Source organism: Cricetulus griseus, chromosome 9, assembly GCF_003668045.3.
Source record: "Cricetulus griseus strain 17A/GY chromosome 9, alternate assembly CriGri-PICRH-1.0, whole genome shotgun sequence".
NCBI lineage: Eukaryota > Metazoa > Chordata > Mammalia > Rodentia > Cricetidae > Cricetulus > Cricetulus griseus.
The window spans coordinates 6,952,861-6,973,051 of NC_048602.1; the positions used below are offsets into that span (position 1 = coordinate 6,952,861).

At 52.6% G+C, this 20,191-nt stretch overlaps 2 protein-coding genes across 2 annotated transcripts in view; one reads left to right on the plus strand and one right to left on the minus strand.

Annotated features, from left to right (window-relative positions):
• The window catches only part of Actn4 (actinin alpha 4), a 66,283-nt gene extending 65,056 nt beyond the window's left edge, over nt 1–1,227 (plus strand). Inside the window, exon 21 of the mRNA XM_027430527.2 lies at nt 38–1,227. Coding sequence (XP_027286328.1) covers nt 38–196 — 159 coding nt within the window. The 3' untranslated portion in view covers nt 197–1,227. The remainder of the gene's footprint in view (nt 1–37) is intronic.
• Nucleotides 1,221–12,238, minus strand: Capn12 (calpain 12). The gene is made up of 21 exons (XM_035449487.1): nt 11,997–12,238; nt 11,326–11,444; nt 11,084–11,202; nt 10,782–10,915; nt 8,500–8,668; nt 7,982–8,056; nt 7,798–7,883; nt 7,656–7,730; nt 5,889–6,052; nt 5,570–5,805; nt 5,233–5,244; nt 4,820–5,028; nt 4,561–4,603; nt 4,424–4,483; nt 3,870–3,927; nt 3,491–3,564; nt 3,326–3,388; nt 2,488–2,566; nt 1,841–1,957; nt 1,696–1,754; nt 1,221–1,614 (listed from the first exon to the last, which is right to left on the minus strand). Exons 1-21 carry the CDS (start codon nt 12,236–12,238, stop codon nt 1,588–1,590), a joined length of 2,220 nt encoding a protein of 739 aa, XP_035305378.1. The 3' UTR covers nt 1,221–1,587.
• Nucleotides 12,239–20,191: the final 7,953 nt, after the last annotated feature.

Below are 20,191 nucleotides of genomic sequence, written 5' to 3' on the forward strand. Positions count from 1 at the left end.
GTGGTTCAGAGTCTGCCCTGTGTGTGTGTGCCTCCAGAACTTCATCACTGCCGAGGAGCTGCGGAGAGAGCTGCCCCCCGACCAGGCCGAGTACTGCATCGCCCGCATGGCGCCCTACCAGGGCCCTGATGCCGCTCCTGGTGCCCTCGACTACAAGTCCTTCTCCACAGCCCTCTATGGGGAAAGTGACCTGTGAGGCCCTCAGACACCCTGGTCAGACTCCCTCAGCCTCCCGGAGGGGCTGAGGAGCCCTGCCCCAACCCTGACTCTGTATCTATGCAAAGAGCTCTTTGTGGTCCTTCTAAGGGGGTCAGGCAGGAAGGGGCTAGGCAGGCCTCTCTTTCTCAGTCTTGCAGGGGAGGGAGGCTTAGAGATCAGCACTTCTGGTCTGCTAAATATATACATGATGCTAAATATATATGATGTGTTGTGGGTTTTTAACCTGTATGCAGGGGACAACGGACCCTGGGGCACCCTCTGTGTCCTAGAGACACCTCTCCAAACCCGGGTCCCCTCCTTTGCCCCTGAGGCCCCTTCAGGGCCTCTCACATCCAGGCCAAAGCCCCATGTGCCTTGTCCAGGGACCACCTGCCCTGCAGAGTCCAGCAGAGGGCACCCCAGCTCCCCTGGACCAGACGCCAGTGGCCCCTTTCGCCCACGTCCCTGCCTGCCCCTTTGTTGATTACCAGGAGCAGAGGACCCTGTTATCCCCCCCTCTGCCTCAAGAGTGCTGCTGGGGCAGCCAGCCCCAGCCCATCTGGCCTCCTTTCATCTGGGCTCTAGGTCTCAGATTTTCTAAGGACCAAAACCAACAAAAACACAAAGAATGGAACAGAAACAAAACATCTTTAAAAACTTATTAAAAAAAAAATCCTATAAAAATGAAAACCTCCCAGAGAATTACTATTTCCTTTATTAACTTACGGATTTATTCTATAAATATATATCCATCTAGCTGCATATCTCCGCCACCTCTCTTTCACTCGTAATGAAGACATAGTTGATTCAGTGCCCTCCCAGCCCCTCCTGACCCTCCCCTTGTTTGCGGTGGGCAGGGGTCTCTGGGGACCTCCTGAGGTGGAGGTGGGCTGCTGGCCTGCCTGCCTGGTAGTGAGTGGATGGGTTTCTCCCTTTGAGTTTATTCTGATTGATTTTTATTTTCTTGGTTTCTGGATAAACCGCCCTTTGGGGATGGGAGAATAAAACATGTAATATTTTTCAGAAGGATTCTAGTGTCATCTTATTCTCCCCGCGTCATTGTTCACACCCCAGGAAGCTTGCAGGGCCCACCAGCCCTGTACCCATGTGTGGGCCTCTCTAAGCGGGGACTGGCCCGTTCACAGGCTTTTAAAAGGAAAGAAGGCGCTTCTATTTGTGGTAGCTCAGGTCTATCATCGGGCAGTGCTTGGGAGACCAGCCAGGCCTGCACAGCCAGAGGAGAGCCACCATTGCCACACCACCTGTGCAATGGTAGGTTGAGCCCCAGCCCCAGGCAGGTGCTGGCCCATCTTCTGCTTCCACCGCTGGTGCTCAGCAGGGCAGCTCAGCTCAGGCCTGGGAGCAGGATGGCCTCCCTCGGCTTCTGCCCTAGGAGAAGGTAGCCACCTCCGACCACTGAGTCGAAGGAAGAGAGCACGTTGAAGGAGAGGCTTCAGGATGGTGCTGGGGCCACCCTGTCCCTCCTTGCTAGCTCACCTGCTTGTGGGTTAAGCAGACGACCCCCTCACCACCATCCAGGTGTCGGCTGCAGTGGCCTGTGCATGAGAGGCCAGGGTGAGGACCCAGCATTCGCCCCGAGGTTCTCTTCACCATACCCCACCCCGCCAGGAGTGGCACTCACGGAAGATGCTGGTGAGCCGGGATGCACAGGACACAAAGCGCTCAAAGTCCACACGGAGCCGACTGTCGCGGTAGCGGCTAGTAAGGGACTGGGTCAGCTGGTTGTTCAGGTGGAAGCCTAGGAGGAGGCTGTGTTATTTGGGGGACGGGGTGTAGCATGTGCATGCTCACGTGTGTGAACTTGTGTGCACATGGAAGCCAAAGACTGACTTGTCTTCCTCAATCACACTCCACTGTGAGGCAAACGAGGACCATGTAGTCTGTCTCTCCCTAAGTCTCCCTGACTCCTTCCACTTGGTGGTCACGGGAACCCATCTTCAGAATCAGTAACCCCACTGAGGCACCCTAACATTTCCCCATGGCTTCGGGTCTTGGTCATACAGCCTGGGAAGGTGCTTTGGGATGCTCTGCCTTTGGAGAATAAATGTCCACGTCCAGTGGCATTCCACATTAGCTATGTCACAGTTGGAAGCAGTCACTCAAAGAGAAGTTTTGTGCCCAGAGCCATCACAGAAGGAAGTTCATGCTGGGCCTTGTGGACAGCCCCAGTTTGGGATGCCCATCAAATGAGGGGTGCAGACAAGACTTTGAGGTGTCCCAAAAGGAGTGGGTGCTGTCCTTACAACCATCCCAGGTCCCCATCCTCACCTGCGGCATTCAGTGCCAGCCTTAGCTCATAGGAGTTCATTGTCCCCGAGGCATCTTCATCGAACTTGTCAAATGTGGCCTGGAGAGTGAAGCAGGGAGGGAGGGAATCCCTGAGCATTGGCAGTGAAGTAGCCGAGAGATGGCCTCTGAGGCAAGACAGGTTAGGCTCAGACCCCAGCTCCCCTGGCTCCTGGCCGGGGACCACTGTGCACCTGTGACAAGGGAACAAGCTCCCAGACTTGGGAACAAGTTCAGATCCACCTACTCACAAAGGCCTAGGGGAGGGAGGGCGCAAAAGCTGGGTGTTACTGTGATCAGTCCCAGGGACCTGCAGCTATTCCCCCTCCTCCCTTGAAGGAGTACCCATGGTAGCTAGCTAAGCAAGGCTCCTTGGAGACAGGCCTGGAGTCACATGGCAAGGAAAGGGCTGAGTTGGGAACCGAGATTCCAGCAGGAATCAGCGGCAGCTCTGGATCTAGTCTACTGCTCCCAGAGGGCCACAGTGGCATGACAACAACTTTCTATCCATTTCACTCCCAAGTTGGCATGGAAGGTCCAGTGCCCCATTGGTGGCCCGAAGGACAATAGTGCCTAGGGCACTGGCTCTCAATCTGTGGTTCCAGACCCTTTTGGGCAAATCAGATCTCCTGCATATCAGATATTTACATTACAATCCATAACAGTAGCAACCTTACAGTTGTGAAGTTGCAACAAAATAATTTTATGGTTTTAATTTTATAATTTTATGGGGTCAATGCAACATGAGGAACTGTATTAAAGGGTCTTGGTGTTGTTGAGAACCACTGCTCTAGAAGGAGGCAGCTGCTCTCCATCTCACCTGCCACACCAGGAGATGGCCCCAGAGTTCCTGGAAGTGGTGTAGGGCCAACCTTTGCCCGTGCTGCGGATGAGGACATCTAGTTACAATCAATGTTCCCTGAAAGGCAAGGGGAAACCCCAGCGTCCCTGTCCCTCCTCCCCATGTAGGTCTCTCCTCACGTACCCCAAAGCACTGCACAAGCAGCTCGCAGGTCCTAAGCCCAATCTCTCCAGGATTCCGGGTGTTGGCCCTACTAGCTACAAAAAAAGAAAGCCAGCACTCCTTGCATGTAGGCAACATTGCAAGAGCTATGTGGACTAACTCCCTGCAGTGGGCATTTTATAGAAACAGATGCAGAGAGTTCCCACCTGGCAAAACCAACAAAGTTGGGGTTATACGTCTTTGCACAGTGGGGGTGAGGGGGGTTCTGAGTGATCTTGGCCCTCATGGGACCAACCGCAGGAAGCTGCTTCAAATTGAGCCCCAGCTCCCCTAACATCATGCATAGAGACTCTGCTGGTAGTGCTCCAGTTGCAGGGACGCCTCCCCTGTCCAAACTCACCAGGTTCCAGAGCGATGCTTATCAGGGTCTGCAGCTGGAGAGCATTAATTTCCTCCTCCTAATCAGGACAGAGCTCCTGGTGAGGGTTAGGGTTAGCACCCTGGGCCAGGCCCTGTGCTCCTCGGTGCTGAGGTAGCCGTGACTGCCTTCCTAAGGACCAGCTAGAGGAGGCAGGTCTGTCTCCAGAATGGGAGCCCACAGTGGCCAGGTGATGGAGGAAGGCACTTGGGGGAGAGTCTGACAGGGGATGCGAACCTCCAGAGAAAGCAGGTGTGGGCGGGGCAAAGCCCTAACGTTAGCAAGGGAGATGGCGGAGCATTCCCGGAGCACACAGAGAAAAGGACCCTGGAAGTAAAGCGAGACTCCCCAACCCCCAGAACCCCCAGCTCAGGTCTGGATGCCCAGCATTGGGTTACCTGAAAAAGGCCAATGTGCCCTACAGGATACAGAGTTGCTCCAGGATACCCTCCCTGCTCTTTTTTTAAGACACATAGGGAGAGAGGGGGACTCAGCATCATTTGGCCGGACACCCCGAGTCCCCAACCCCTCCTCACCTCTCCAGCCAGCTCCAAAAACAGCTGTGCCAGCTCCAGGTCCAGGGGCTTGTAGGAGACCTGTGGGGAGGGGGAGTTCACTCCCTTTCCAAAGCCCCGCCCTCCGCGTCCTCTTCCCGCCCACAACAGTCCCGCACCTCCAGGGCTTCCAGGTCGGCGCTGATCACGTCATCGATCTCCCTGCAAATTACGGGAGGGAGGCGGGGTTCAGGCGGGGGGTCCCCGCAGAGGACGTGGGTGGAGTCCGAGGGCAGTGGGTTTTGTGGGGGGGGCAGGGGCAGACATCTCTGGGAGGGCGTGGTTGGGGATGCAGGGGCGGGGCTTTGTGGTCCCCCCAGCCGGACTTGATAGGGCGGGGCGGGGGGCGGGGCAGGGGCGGGGCGAGCGCCGGCTCACACTGCGGTGTGGCTGCGTTCGGAAAAGATGCGCAGGGTGAAGTCGGCTTCGTCGCCCACGCGGGTGGCGCTGGGCACCACCAGGTAGTGTCCGGGCGGCAGGCGACAGCGGCGGCTCACGTCGCGGCGGGCGCAGAACACCGAGCGGTCGGCGCGCAGCAGCCTCGGCAAGAGCGCGCGGCTGCGCGGGGAGTCCCAGAGGCCCAGCAGCTGCGGGCGGGGCGCCATGACCACCACCCCCCGCCACACACACACACCCACACACCCACCCACCCACCCCGGGGGTCCTCCCCACGCACGCACGCACGCACGCACACACGCCCAGACTGTCCAGCCCGCGCCTCCCGAGTCCCCAGTCTTGCAGCGATGCTCGACCAAGCCCTAGGGAGGGTCGGGGTGGCATCTGAAACCCACCTCCTCGGGGATCTGCAGAAGGGAAAAAACCAGAGTGCAGGGAGGGGTGCAATGTGCGGGTCCCCTCCCTGTACCCCTACACACACTCCTCACACGCCTCCCTCTTTCTGGACTCTTCCATTTCTCCACCCCAACCTCCGACCCCTTCCCCAACGCTCTCCTTCCCCAATGCCCCATCCCTTCTCCGTCCCTTTGGTCACCTCCTGACCTCTGACCCTCAGCCTTTTCTAGCCTTGTCCCTGAATCCCTCTCTCCAGTTCCCCCGACAACGGTGCTCCCCTGTGAACCCCCGGTGAGTACCCTCCTCCCCGTTACGACGCTCCTGTGACCCCCTCACCTGGAACACGTGGAAGCCCACAGTGAGGTACGTGAGGCCCTTGGCCCTCAGACGCCGGCGGTTGCGCTGGATGAGCGACAGGAGGACGGTGCACTTGGGGATGCGGCCTCCCCTCGCCGGGCCCCGCGCCCCTGCTGCTCCCCAGCCGCCCCAGGGTCCCTCTTCGTCATCCTCATCCTCTTCCTCGTCGGGCTCCAGAAGCGTCAGCCGGAACTGGGGATTGGTCCAGAAGGTCTCTGACAGCAGAGGAGGCGGTGGAGATCCCAGCCTGCCGCGGCCCCTACCCCAGGCTCCTTCCCCGGGGGTCCCCAGGCCTCACCAGCACTGGGCTGGCTCCCGCCGGAGTTGAAACCTCTCACCCAGCGGCCCTGGAAGGTGTGGATGTGCCAGCCTCCGCCCGCAGGGCTGGGGCCCAGCACCTCGGGGCTCAGCGAACAGATCTGGACCGTGTTGAAGTGTGCGAGGAAGTCCTGCAGTTCCATCCTGGACAGCACGAGAGATGCCCGACCACCCCAGATTCCAGCTTGAGGGACCCCAGAAGTGGTACCCCCAGCACAAAGCTCCCAGTTCCTTAAATACTAATTAACCCCCCAGTCTCCAGAAACCCTGAAGCCCTGAGGCCTGGCCAAGGCCTCCAAGTCCTCACAGATCCTCACGTCTGGGGATATCCACAAACTCCTCTCAAATATCTTCAAATTATCTTTAGAAAATCCTCAAGTGGGGCCAGGAAGATGGCCGCGCGGATGGAAGCTGTTGTTGCCTGATGCTGTAGGTTACTATTTTAAGTGTGTAAGGTGTATTGCATTTGTTTCTGCTGCTTTTCTTAACCATGCAAAGACGTGTCACATTTTTTGATTGAATAAAATTAACTCGGGGTCAGAAGGCTGACAGGAGGCTGTAGGGAGGAGCTAAGTGTAGCTAGGGAAGCTGAGCAGAAGGGCGGCCCCTTTTTCCAGAGAAAAGGAGGAGTATGCCAGAGGCCAACTATGCAGCAAGAAGTAAAGAAAGACATGCAGAATACAGAAAGGTAAAAGCCCAGAGGCAAAAGGTAGACAGGATAATTTAAGAAAAACTGGCTAGAGCCGGGCATTGGTGGCACACACAGGCGGAGGCAGGCGGATCCCTGTGAGTTCGAGGCCAGCCTGGTCTCCAGAGCCAGTGCCAAGATAGGCTCCAAAGCTACACAGAGAAACCCTGTCTCGAAAAACCAAAAAAGAAAAAGAAAAGAAAAGCTGGCTAGAAACAAGCCAAGCGAAGGCTGGGCATTCATAAGTAAAAGTAAGTCTCTGTGTGTTTATTTGGGAGCTGGATGGCAGGCCCCCAAAGAGTAAAGAGTGAAAAACAAACCAACCAGCCCAGCTACAGCCTGTCAACCTGAGTATCCCGGCATCCCACAGTGGAAGGAGAGAACTGACTCCCAGAGGTGTCCTATCACAACCGTGGCTTGATGCAATAAATATAAAACCAGGAAAGTAGTTTTAAATTATGTATATATCTAAGGCCCCAAATGTCACTAAGCCTTCTCAAGACACCCCATATATGATTCTGTCCCCTTTCAACCTCCCAAAATCAGTGTCTCCCCAAATTCCTTTACATTCCTTCCATGGGCTAACCATGGTGGCTCATGGCTACAAGTCCAGCATTGGAGAGACTGAGTTAGAAAGATAGAGATGGTTCAGAGGTTAAGAGCACTGGCTGCTCTTCCAGAGTTCAATTCCCAGCAACCACACGGTGGCTCACAACCATCTATAATGGGAACTGGCACCCCCTTCTGGCATGCAGACAGAACATTGTACACATGAATAAATAAATAAGTAAATAAATAAAGATTGCCATGAGTCTGAGGCTAGCCTGGTCTACATAGTGAGTTCTAGGCCAACCTATTCTCAATGGTTTCCCTCTGAAAACAATGTCCCTAAAAGTCCTGTTCCTACTGCTTCTGCCCTGACTTTGCAAAATAGAATATGACCCCCAAATCACAGCGGACAGGGACCATTTCTCTGCATCGTGACCTGTCCCTCCCGAGTTTCTCTGTGTCCTTTCTGGCCCCGTGTCCCTCCCGCAGAGTGGGTCCCTAAGAACTCACCAGAACTCTCCATCTTCCTTTTTCACGAGCAGGGCATCTCGCCACTCAGAGGGGAGCATGTCCCAGCGTGGACAGCTGAAGAGACCAACGTGAGATGTAGGCACCTGGGGCTGAGCCACCACCCACCCTAAGCCCATCCCACCTGTCGCTCCAGGGCCCGGACCACTCCACACGGCCCCAGGGGTTCCTCAGCCGCAGCAGCCGCACCTTGGTAAAGCCCAGGGACATCTGAAGACAATGTCATCCGTGAGGGTGGCTGGGGGACATCCGTGAGGGTGGCGTGGGACCACCCCTGTTAGCCTAGCCCAGCAATGGGTGTGACTCACCTTGTTTGTACCTGTGACCGAATATGCATGTCCCTTCACCAGGCCCTCATCTGTGCGGATCTCACCCCGGTCACTCTGAAAGAGGACAAGATTGAGAAGCCGGGGTCGGGGACAGGCCAGCTTCTCTCTCATCCTGCTCCATGCTTTCAACCAGGAGCCGCGCCAAGGCCCTCAGTGAGGCTGTCTGAGATGAGCAGTGAGAGTGACGGAAAGGAGAGGGGGAGAAGCCAGGACCCTGGGTCACAGGCCTGTGATCCCAACTACACGGAAAGCCAAGGCAGGATGATCACAAGTTCAAGGCCAGTGTGGGTAACTTAGACAACACAAAATGTAAAAATCGGGGTGGGGGGTGGGGGAGCGTGCATCTTGTCTGTAGAACTGGCCTAGCATCACCAGTGCGCATCTGGGGGCAACAGCAGAAGAGAAAACTCGATGCCCACTCCCCTCCCACGGCATCCTACTCGGATATACAGGACTACTCGGGTGTAATGGAGGTCCATACGGGGCTCAGCTCTCACCAGCGCAGTGGCACCCACAAGGGACTCCTTGGCCAGTGCATGTCGAAGGGCAGCAAAGAGACCTGGAGTGTTTTGCCTCAGGTAGAGGACCTCACCCACGCCTCCCGTAAAGTCCACGAAAGCCTCGTTCATGTGGCCTCCTCGCATTACCTCGTAGGAGCCATGGAGCCTGTTGGAGCAGGTGGAGGAGGGTCTGAGGTACATAGGAACATCTGGGGACCCTGTTAGGGTAGGGGTCCCTAGGAGCCACTCCCAATTATATAATATATGTATATGTGTGTATATGTATGTATTGGTTTATTTTTAAACGTATGGGTGCTTGGCCTGCATGTATTTCTATGCACCACACGTGGGCAGTGTCCACAGAGGCATGAGGTCCCCGGTACTGAATTTACAGACAGTTGAGACTGGGAATCAAACCTGGAAGAGTAGCTTTTAACATTAAACTATACCTCCAGAACCCACCCCCAACGTACCCATTTTGTTTTTGAGACAGGGTCTTATTATGTAGCCTTGGCAGGCCAGGAACTCACTCTGTAGACCAGGTTTGCCTCAAACTCACAGAAATCCACCTGCCTCTGCTGTCAGAGTGCTAGAAATAAAGGTGTTCTCTACCATGTTCACATATTTTTTTTTGAGACAGGGTATTACTCTGCATGGATTCCAGTCTGGTAATCCTCCTGCCTCAGTGTACTCAGTATTATGACTTATAGGTATAGGCTACTGTGCCTGACTCAATCCCTGTAATATTCAGAGATGAAATGGGGGAATCTGTGATTCCTAGGATGGGTACCACTGGAGGCCATGGAACAAGCTGCGTAAGAATTCTCAACCTAGGGCTGGAGAGATGGCTCAGCAGTTAAGAGCACCGACTGCTCTTCCAGAGGTCCTGAGTTCAATTCCCAGCAACCACATGGTGGCTCACAACCATCCATTATAAGATCTGGTGCCCTCTTCTGGTGTGCAGATATACATGGAAGCAGAATGTTGTATACATAATAAATAAATAAATGAAATCTTAAAAAAAAAAAAAAGAATTCTCAACCTAGCCAGGCTTTGGTGGTGCATGCCTTTGATCCCAGCACTTGGGAGGCAGAGGCAGACGGATCTCTGGGAGTTCAAGTCCAGCCTGGACTACACGAGCTAGTTCCAGGACATGCTCCAAAGCTACACAGAGAAACCCTGTCTCAAAAAAACCAAAAAGAAAAAAGAAAAAATTCTCAACCTTTCACGAACCTTCGAGGCTCTGGGAGGCTGTGAGGGCAATGCCTGTGGGGGACGTGTTAGGGCTTCAGGAGTCTGAGACAGGAAAGGATATGCTGTGGATGTCTCAATGGACCCGGAGAGATGAAGTGAGATTAAAGACCCTTCAGGGAAAAGGATTTGGCAAATCCAGAGCCTGATGGATGGGTGTGATTTCAGGATCCTTAGGAAATATGGATATCAGTGGGGTTCTAGGAATGTTTGCAGGAAACGTCAAAAGAGGGAAACCTTTAAGACTTGAAGATTTGGCCGGGTGTTGGTGGCGCACGCCTTTAATCCCAGCACTGGGGAGGCAGAGGCCATCCTGGTCTACAAGAACGAGTTCCAGGACAGCCTCCAAAGCCACAGAGAAACCCTGTGTCGAAAAACTAAACAGAATGCAAAAACTTTGAAGATTCACAGGCTGAGAGTATGCTTCAATGGTAGAGCATGAGCCTAGAATCCCCAGTAAGGGGCTGGGAGTGTGTCTCAGCATGAACAAAGTTATGGGTTCCATCTCCTGCACACACACACACACACACACACACACACACACACACACACACACAGCAGGGGTTTGTGGTACATGCCTGTAATCCATGTCTGAAAGAGTCCAACCAAGGAGGATTATGAGTTTGAGGCCAGTCTGGGCTACATAATGAGACCCTGGCTATAAATAAATAAAGGCTGGCGATGTAGTTCATTTGGTACAGTGCCTACCTAGCATGTGGTGTACACCTGTAACCCAGCACTCCTGAGGGAGAGAGGCAAGAGCATCCGTCAACTTCCTCCTTGACTACATAACTAGTCCCAGGGCAAACAGGGCTGTATGAGACCTTTTCTCAATAAAGCATAAAATAAAAAACCAAACAATGAAGGTTCTTCTAGGAGACTGGTGTGATATGAGGACTCTTGTGGCTAGGACTTGATTTAAGGTCCCTGTTCGTGTGTCTGGAGGACCCCAGATGTCAGTACTCCAAAGGGCTTGTGGCATGTCCCTAGAATTTGGGGTTAGAGCTGAGAGGGATTGGCGTTCTTACTTGGCGTAGGCCTTTTCCAGCAGAGGGGCCCAGAATTCATTCCTTTGTTCTGAGCGCACAAACATCAGCTTCCCCTCACGCACAGGCAGCCTGTCGTCAACCACCACATCCACCCAGCGGCCAAATTGCCAGAGCTAGTGAAAGAAGGAGCAGAGGCGGGCTCAGCTTCCAGACGCTGCCTGGAAGTGCCGACCACTTCCCAAGCTCTGGAATCCCAGCCCCCAGGGAAGGATGGTAACTGTGAAACATCATCGTGCTGTCACGGGGGAAACTGAGGCACAGAGAGAGGAACTCAGCCCTACCTGAAAATGGAAGACCCCTGCGTAGCCATCTTGGAAACTTTGTCCAGGGGGAACCACCCGGTACAGGAGTCTGGGGTACAGGGTAAGAGAGGCGGCAGCAGCAAGGAGCCAGCAGTTTCCTGGGAGGAGAGAGGCTTGGTTTAGGTAAGGAGGGACAAGCGTCCAGCCAACTCACGAAGACGGGAAGATGAGGGGGAGAGTCGAAGGTGTGAGCTGTCCCAGTCCTGGGTCTGGGGCCTCACCCAAGCTTCCCTGGCACACGTCTGTTCTGCTCATGTCTTCACAGATGAACTGGGGTTCAGCACAAAACTCCTGGGGAAAGAGGACTCCAGTGAAGCCAAGAAAGGGAAGGTTGGAGCAACTGAGAAGTCAGAGGCCCAGCTCCCTCCAGTATCCTGGATAATGAGGGCCTCCAACCCTGGGAAGGCCTGTGGGTGGGTGCCTAGCTTTCCTGAACCTTCCTTCCCCCCTGAACCTCATGGCTGAGCCTGTTGTTATCCATCCAGTCCTCCTCCCTCAGACCCAGAGCCCAGGTCCAGACCTCCTCCCTCAGACCCAGGGCTCCAGGCCCAGCCCTCCTCCCTCAGACCCAGGGCTCCAGGCCCAGACCTCCTCCCTCAGACCCAGGGCCCAGGCCCAGACCTCCTCCCTCAGACCCAGGGGTCCAGACCCCAGTTCTCCTTCAGACTGAGAATCTAGGCCCAGCCTCCTCCCTCAGACCCAGGGCCCAGGCCCAGCCCTCCTCCCTCAGACCCAGGGGTCCAGACCCCAGTTCTCCCTCAGACTCAGAATCTAGGCCCAGCCTCCTCCCTCAGACACAGGGCCCAGGCCCAGACCTCCTCCCTCCGACTCAGGGATCAAGAATCCAGGCCCCACCCCTCCTCCCTCAGACCAGGTCCCAGTTCTGCCCCACTTTACATGGGGCCTCTTCCATTCCACCCCTTTGGCCTTCTCTGAGTCGGGTCCCAGCTTGTCATAGCCAAGGGCACCAGGACCAGCAGAAAAGCAAGGGTCCCGAAACAGGATCCCAGATTCCAGGCAGGCTGTTCGGATGGCTTCGTAGTTCTGGCCTTTAAAGAGCTGTGGGCCCCTGGCTCCAGCCCCGGCCCCGTCGTCCACCAGCTGGATGGTGACTTTCCTGTTGCCACTTGCCATCCGGACACTCTGGACTCACAGATGGACTCAAGCCCTTTAACCTCCTGAGTCACAAGGCGGGGCTTCGGCTCCATTTGTACCCCGCTGGGGGTCTTTAGGCAGCGAGGAGCATTCTGTCTTGTTAATATTAATTAATGGTTTGGGGTGAAGAGAGCAGGGACGCCTCCTCAGTGGTTTCCTCCCTGGGGCGGGGAGCCTTCAGTTGTGGCCAGTTTAGCAGTTTAATGACCGGCAGCACCACGGGAGGTAGGCAGACCTAGAAGGACCAGCCACCACTGCCACCTTGGCAGTGCCAGGAAGGAGGTCAATGTGGGGGTGTGTTTCTGCCTGCTGGTTCTGTTGCCTCATCTCAGCCCCACCCCAGCCAGTCTCCCTGTTTCCATATCTGTTTCTTGGGGAGCAGTGTACGTCAGGCAAACACTCGCTTCTGGAATGGCATCTCCAGCCCCCCTTTTACTTCTTACTTTGATACACTGTCTCACTAAGTTTCTGGAGATAGTCTCGGATTCCCAGTTAACCTGCCTCAGGATCCCAAGAGATAGCTCTACTGTGTTGCGTTTCTCTTTTGATGTTTTAGACCTAGTCTTTTGTTTGGTTGGTTTTTGTTTTTCAAGACAGGGTCTCTCTGTGTAACAACTCTGGCTGTCCTGGAACTCACTCTCTGTAGACCAGGCTGGCCTCAAAAGCTGCCTGCCTCTGTCTCCTGAGTGGCTGGGACTAAAGTCATGCACCACCACCACCCAGCTAGGCCGAGTTTTATATAGCCTTCTGTGCTGGGGATCAAACCCAGGGCCTTGTGTGTGCTAGGAAAGTACTCTGCCTTTGAGTTAGTCCACAAGGAGACAATTTGTGTTTGGATTTTTTTTGTTTTGTTTTGTGTCAGTGTAGCCCGAATGTGGCCTCAGCTGCTTGCCTTAGGACCCTGCTTTCCTTGTAGTCTGCTCTGCTAGCTCTCAGGCAGGTAGACCATGGTCTAAGGTCACCCAGGAAGGACTGACAGTGCTCACCTGTGCCCAAGATGCTGGGTCACTTCCCCAGATGAGCAGGATCTGAGCAGCAGGTGTGGGAGGATCCTTGGCAAGGCAGAAACTCCCCTTTCAGGAACCTAGTGACACTGAGATGCCACTCAAGCTTTCAGCATCCTTCTGCCCAACCCCCTCCCTCCCTGCACCAGGGCCAATAACAGGGGTTGTGTGAGACAGGAGGATCAGAAGTTCAATCCTCAGCTACATAACAAATTCCAGGCCAGCCTAGGCTGAACAGTGGGGCAAAGGACGGTGTGCCTTGGGCTGAGCCACATAAGCGCCAAGTGCCTCGGTTTCTTCAAATAGTAGTGGGTGTCTGTAGCTTGTCGTCCTCTCTCCCTGCCTCTTATTTCTGTTTTTGCCAAGGCTGGACATGAATGTGGGGCCTCCTACAAGCTAGTCAAGTTTTCTACTTCCCTACCTCCTGAATCCACAAGCCTGTTTATTGTTAGATCCCAGCATCCTCTACACCCCCACCCCAGCCCCCTACCCTCGCAATCCGTACAATTAGCATGTTTAGGAATGAACCAGTCAGTGGCTTATTCCCTACCTGCGTGGCTGTCTTAAAGACTGGCCCCGCCCCTTAAACTCAGACCGGCCAATTACAGTGCTGCAGCTTCTGGTCACGCCCAACCACGCCCCCAATGCTCTCCTTCCGAGGGCATCTTTGCTTAGCCTATCTCTTTTCCTGATGTTGCTAAATTAGCTAAGGCAAACATAGAGCGCTAAGACTACCTTGGAGACTAAGCACAGCCAAGCGATGGGGAGACAAGATTCCCCGAAGTGTGAACCCTTGCTCCAGGTGTCCAGGTGCGCTTGTTAGGTTTGCTGCCTGTTTCTGAGACAGCCTCACGGTCCTGGAGACAGGACTGACTCTCAACTCATAGAGATCCATCTGCGTTTGCCTCCCGCCTACTGGGATTAAAGACGTGCACCGCTACACCCTGCTGTAATGAGGATGTTCCTCGGAACGAATTCCCTAGTTGTGGAGCTGTGTTGGCCACCTCCTGCACTTGGTAGCTGCCAATACCCACCAGATAGAACTGACGCTTGCATAAGACAAATCTGGCTTAATTCAGGGCGTCAAGCCTGTGCTTACAGGCTGGAGACGTAGCTCAGCTGGTAAAATTCCCGCCCAGCATGTAAGAAGCCCCGGGTTTCATCCCAACACAGAATAAACTGGGCTCAGGGTGCACGCCTGTAATTCCAGCACCCAGGAGGCGAAGGAAGGAGGATCAGCAAGGCCATTCTTGGTTACATATGGAGCTGGTTTGGAAATGAAGCCCGAATGGTGAGCAGAGCTGGATGAAACTGCCCCAGGTGAGGCAGGAGGCAGGAGGCAGGCAGGAGCATAGCCGCACAACCTGTTCTGTGAGTTCATGAGGTCGAAGCTTTTGCTCTGAATGCACCTTTCATGCAAGGTTCATTTGAGGTCAACTTGACCATGTCCTCGGAAAACCACACTCTGGCAGCCCTAGACACGGCTTCAGGGACTAGTCCATGAAAGCAAGACAATGCTCACCAAGCCCCAAGATGTCCTAGATCCCTGTACTCTGCTCAAAGAAGGGCAGAAGGAGTTAAAATATTATCATTTGTTTTTTTTTCTTTTGTTTTATGTCCATTGGTGTTGCCATGGGGGTCGGGTCCCCTGGAACTGGAGTTAGACAGTTGTGAGCTGCCATGTGGGTGGCTGGGAAATATTTATTTATTTATTTATTTATTTGTTGGTTTTTGGAAACAGGGTTTCTCTGTTTATCTTTGGAGTCTGTCTTGGAACTCACTTTGTAGGCTGGCCTGGAACTCAGAGAGATCCACCTGCCTCTGCCTCCCGGATGCTGGGTTTAAAGGTGTGCGCCACCACCACCTCAAGAGTGCTGGGAATCGAACCCGGGTCCTCAGTGCTCTCAACCGCAGAGCCATCTCTCCAGCCCTGTATCTAAAGTATTTTAGCCAGCATTGCATACCAACTCACGAATGGGAACTCATTTTTAGCATTCACTATGCCAAGTAATAAGCTATTGAATATAGAAATGGAAACCTGTTTCTAAACTCCCCCGGGTTGACTCACTAAGGCTAGTGGTTCTGATAGTCGAACATGGAAGCCCTTGTCATAAACGCCCTTTTAGTTTTTTAAAAACTGGTAGTGTGAGGGGCTGGAAACATGGCTCAGTAGTCAAAAGCACTGTTGCTCTTCCAGAGGACCTAGATTTGGTTCCCAGCACCCACATGGTAGCTCACAACTGTCTGTAACCCCACCCAGGGGATCGGATGCTGTCTTCTGACTTCCTTTAGCACCTGGTACAAATACATACAAGCAGGCAAAACACTCATACGTATAAAATGTAAAAAATCTTAAAAGAAATTGTTTGTGTGGGTAAGGCTTGGTGGCACATACCTTTAATCCTAGCACTTGGGAGGCGGAGACAGGTGGATCTCTGTAAATTCAAGGCCAGCCTGGTCTACAGAACGAGTTCCACAGCAGCCAAGGCTACATAGTGAGACTTTGTCTCAAAAAAATATGGTTTTGGTTTTGTGTGTTTGTGTGTGTGTGTGTGTGTGTGTGTGAGAGAGAGAGAGAGAGAGAGAGAGAGAGAGACAGAGAGAGAGAGACAGAGACAGAGACAGAGACACACAGAGAGACAGAGATAGAGAGAGAGGTGAGATCATATGAGGTGTCCTTCTCTGTCACACACCACTTTATTCCCTGAGACAGGGTCTCTGGCTGAATCTGGAGCTAGACTGGCAACTGGCAAGCCCACAAGCCCAAGTGATGCTCCTGCCCCTGTCCCTACTGCACTGAAGCTGCAGGTGTCTGTCTGCTCAGGATCACACACAGCCCTGCATATGGCTCTGGTGACCTTAACTCATGTCCCTTGTTTGTCTGTTGAGACAGGATACTGCTGTGTAGGTCTTGAGCTCTCTTTCCTCCTGCCTCGGTGCCCTGAATGCTAGAATCCCAGAAATGTGCCACCAAATCCCGTTTTCCCGTTTGACTTCTGATGAGTTGCTGGCCGACTTCCCTGGGAATGAGTGTTGCACACTGGGACAACTGCTGGCCCCTAGCAGGTGACTTAAATGACAAACGCTTACTGGCATTACCTCGACATAATAAATCGAGTACCCGAGAAGCAGACTCTGAGGAGTAGCTGTGTCCAAGAGGAAGTGAGAGACGGGGCTAGCTGGGGAGAAAAGCTGATGCCTAAGATTCTTGTGAGGGACCCATCAGGGACCCTGATGCATGAGCTGGGATGAGGCTCGGCAGAACCCTCTCAGCCTGTGTGAAACCTGGGTTCAACCTCCAGAACTTGTTCCTCTGGATTACCCAGTGAACTCCAGACCGGAATGGGTTAATTTTTGAGACTCCTGCCCACTAGCCAGTTGCAATGCCTGAACTTGTGACTCTCTGGCCTCCACCTCCTGAGTGGGTTACAGGTGTGCAGCACCGCACTGGCCCTGTGAAGAGATCTAACCCAGGATCTGCACACCAGACAAGCACTCGAGCCCGGGGCTACCTCTCCAGCCCCAGCTTCAACTTTCAATTGCTTCATAGCGACTACACATATTCATGAGAACCTCAACTCTGCACAAAAGGGCCAGGATTCTGTAGGGGAAATGTTAGCCACACCCTCTTGGGGGCTGGCACAGGTGATGCAGACCACGCACACTAGGGCGTGGTCAGAGTGATGTGGCAAGACCTTAAATATGAAGGTCCCACGCAGGAACCTCTGTTCCATGGTTCGCCTGGTTGTAGGGGACTGACTCCGTCGAGTGAGTACTCTCCTATTAAAACATCTGTTCATCAAAATTGCTCTGATTCCTTTGTGGTACGCATCAATTGTGCCCCACTATATTTTGGTGTCAGGAGTGGGATGACCCCCCTGCCCCGAGGTTCCCAGAGGAAGAGGGCAACCTGCTGCCGTGAGCTGCCAGTCGCTGTGAGCCGCCTTCCCGAGACTAGTCAAGCAGCAGCAGAACCTGGGCAGCGCTGGGCAGCGCTGGGCAGCTGGTGGTAGTGTTACGAACTTCCATGTTAACTTCACAAAAGCTTATAAAGGGATTTTAGCAGCAAAAGAACAGAGACAAGCACGACTTCTTGTTAGCAGCATTTTCTCAGGTGGTCTCTGTTGTGCTAGAGACAAGCAGAGACTCGGTTCCTTTAAGAGAGGTTTCCTGACTCAGCCTAAGCAGAAAAAACCACAGGGCTCTGTTAAAAAAAACAAACAAACAAACAAAAAAACGGGCTAGCATAGTCGGTAGAGCATGGAACTCTTAATCTCAGAGTCGTGGGTTCGTGCCCCACGAAGCTGGCAGTGGCAGTGACCACACAGCTCTCAGAGCTGATGGTAAACGTACCTATAGGATATAGGAATGAATACTTTGCATTGATATAGATTTTCACTTATTGATACAACTTTAAGGTCAATTTTTGTGATATGTATTTGCCTCCTCTTGTTTAGGTATTGTGTTTATACAGATCTTTTAAAATGATATGCATAATTAAATACAGATTATATAGTCACCTATAATAGTCAAAAACTATAATTAGGTTAGTTAGGTTTTCTAGATATACAGAGATGTATTTGAGATGGATAGATATTCTTCAAACCTTTCAAAGACTCACAGAATATATGGCATTTAAATGCTTTAGAGTTTTCTTGACAGTGAGACACAATTGCTCCTGGCACACCAATTATGTCAGAAAAGAGGATGGGCATCAGAGAAACTCGTTATGGAGTTTGCTTTCAACATGGCAAGATTAGCCATTTGGGAAAGAAACTGCTCTTGCCTGGACTGTTTGTTGCTATATAAACTGGACAAGCAGGACCCACAAGAAAGTGACTTTGAACTTACAAAACAAAAGTGTTTTGAACTTACAAAACAGGACAGTACTAAAGGGTTCCTGCTGAAATGGAGAAGTGTGCCAGACACACTGTGGCCTATGGGCTGAAGATGGATGCCCCAACGATACAGAGGAACTTTGGGTGACCATCCAAGCAGCGAAATGTCTCGTCAGTTCTAAAGTTTATATATTATCCTTCTGTGGTCTTTTGATGGAGTTGAAGACAGATAGTTATGCTTATGGTTTTCTTCAGTTATTATAAAAGTTAAGTTACCCTTCTTTTTATTTAGACAGAAAAGAGGAGATGATGGGGGAGGTCCTTCTGTGTATATGATTGTCTTATTGGTTGATAAATAAAGTACTGTTGGCCAATAGGAAAGCAAGATAGGTGAGATAGAAGGATTCTGGGAAAGGTAGAGAAAGCACAGGGTCACCATGTGAGCCCAGGAAGACAGGACACTTGCCGCTGGCATCCTATAAGTCTTATAGAATATATAGATTTATGTTAATTAAGACTGAGCTAGCAGATGAGAAATCCTAGTCATTGGCCAAGCAGCATTTGTACCTAATATAAGTCTCTGTGTGTTACTTGGGACCTTAACATGGTGGCGGGCGGAACTTTAGGCGGCCTGGCAGAAAGCGCCCACGTGGCAGCAGGGCTCGGGCGGCTTGGCAGACTTATTGTTACAGTATTCTAACCAGATCTGGTGGCATGGTGTGTCTATAATGCCTGCATGAAGGAGGCTATGGCAGAGGGATCAGGAGTTCCAGCCAGCCTTGGCTACAGAGTAAAACCTTGTCAAAAAAATAGAAATTTTAGCCCTTTCCGCCGACCGACCCTGGAACTAGAGCCCTCATCCAGTGGCTGATGGAAGCAGAGACAGACATCCACAGATATATACTGAGCTGAAATGGGAAATTTAGTTGAAGAGAGGGAGGAATGAAGAGCGAAGGGGTCTGTACAGTTTGGAGAAACCCATAGGAACAGTTGGCCTGAACAAGGGAGAGCACATGGACCCCAGATGCTGTCGGGGAGGCCAGTACAAGACTGATCCAGACCCCTGAACATGGATGTCAATAAGGAGGCCTCTGCACTCCAGGGAGCCTCTGGTGGTGGATTAGTATTTTTCCCTGGTGCAAGAAGGGACTTTGAGAGCCCATCCCACGTGAAGGGATACACTCTGGCCCTGGACACATGGGGAAGGGCCCAGGACCAGCACAGGAAGATTTGGTGGACTTTGCAGAGCCCCCGTTGAGGGCCCTACCCTGCCTGGGGAGTGGTGGGTGGATGGGGTGGGGGTAGGCTGGGGGTGGGGGAGGAGGGATGGGGGTGAGGGGAGGGAGAGGGAGAAGGGACTTACATGTGAAACAAGCTTGTTCCTTAACTAGAACTAATAAATAAATTTAAAAAAATAGAAATTTTAAAAAGAGGGAAGGAAAAAAAGAAATTACTCAGAAAACAAGACTCAGAGGCATGTCTTTAATCCCAGAGGCAGGCAGATCTCTGATTTGACACCAGCGTGGTTTACTGAGTGAGTTCCACGGCACAGGGCAGCCAGAGCTGTTACACAGAGGAACCCTGTGTAATAGGAGAGAGAGAGAGAGAGAGAGAGAGAGAGAGAGAGAGAGAGAGAGAGAGAGAGAGAGAAATCAGAGCACAAGGAACCAGGGTTTATTCAAGGACTGACCTTGAGAAGACAAAAGGACTATTGTCTTATTGTTCTCATAGTCCCATCTTGGGACATGGGTGACAGGGTTTCCCTCAGCCAAGACACTTCTTTCCTTCCCTTCCAATCTCTGCTCAGAATGTCACAACCGACCTTGACCTCCTGGGGTCCAATTGCAAACATTTTTCTGCAGCTAACCGGTACAGCAGCAGGCAGGCTCCTTTGGATGCATCAGCTTGAGGACCTGGAAGAGGCCCCAGACTCAGATGCTGTCTGAAGGTCAATGCAGACCTGGCTTCCGGAGATTTCAAGGATGATTAATTAGCAGTTAATATCTTCGTTGTTTGGCTACTCTTTAGAATGGCAGAGTAGAGGCAAATGTCAGTCTGCCAAGGAGCCAGGGCAGCCTCCTTTACGTTGT

Bases quoted from the DNA above. Each gene is read 5' to 3' on its own strand.
- Capn12 (XM_035449487.1), bottom strand. From the start codon at position 12,238: ATGGCAAGTGGCAACAGGAAAGTCACCATCCAGCTGGTGGACGACGGG. The intron at 10,916-11,083 runs GTAGGGCTGAGT...TTCTTTCACTAG, and splicing joins CAGGGGTCTTCCATTTTCAG to CTCTGGCAATTTGGCCGCTG. The intron at 1,755-1,840 runs GTGAGTGCCACT...TCTCATGCACAG, and splicing joins CCGGCTCACCAGCATCTTCC to GCCACTGCAGCCGACACCTG.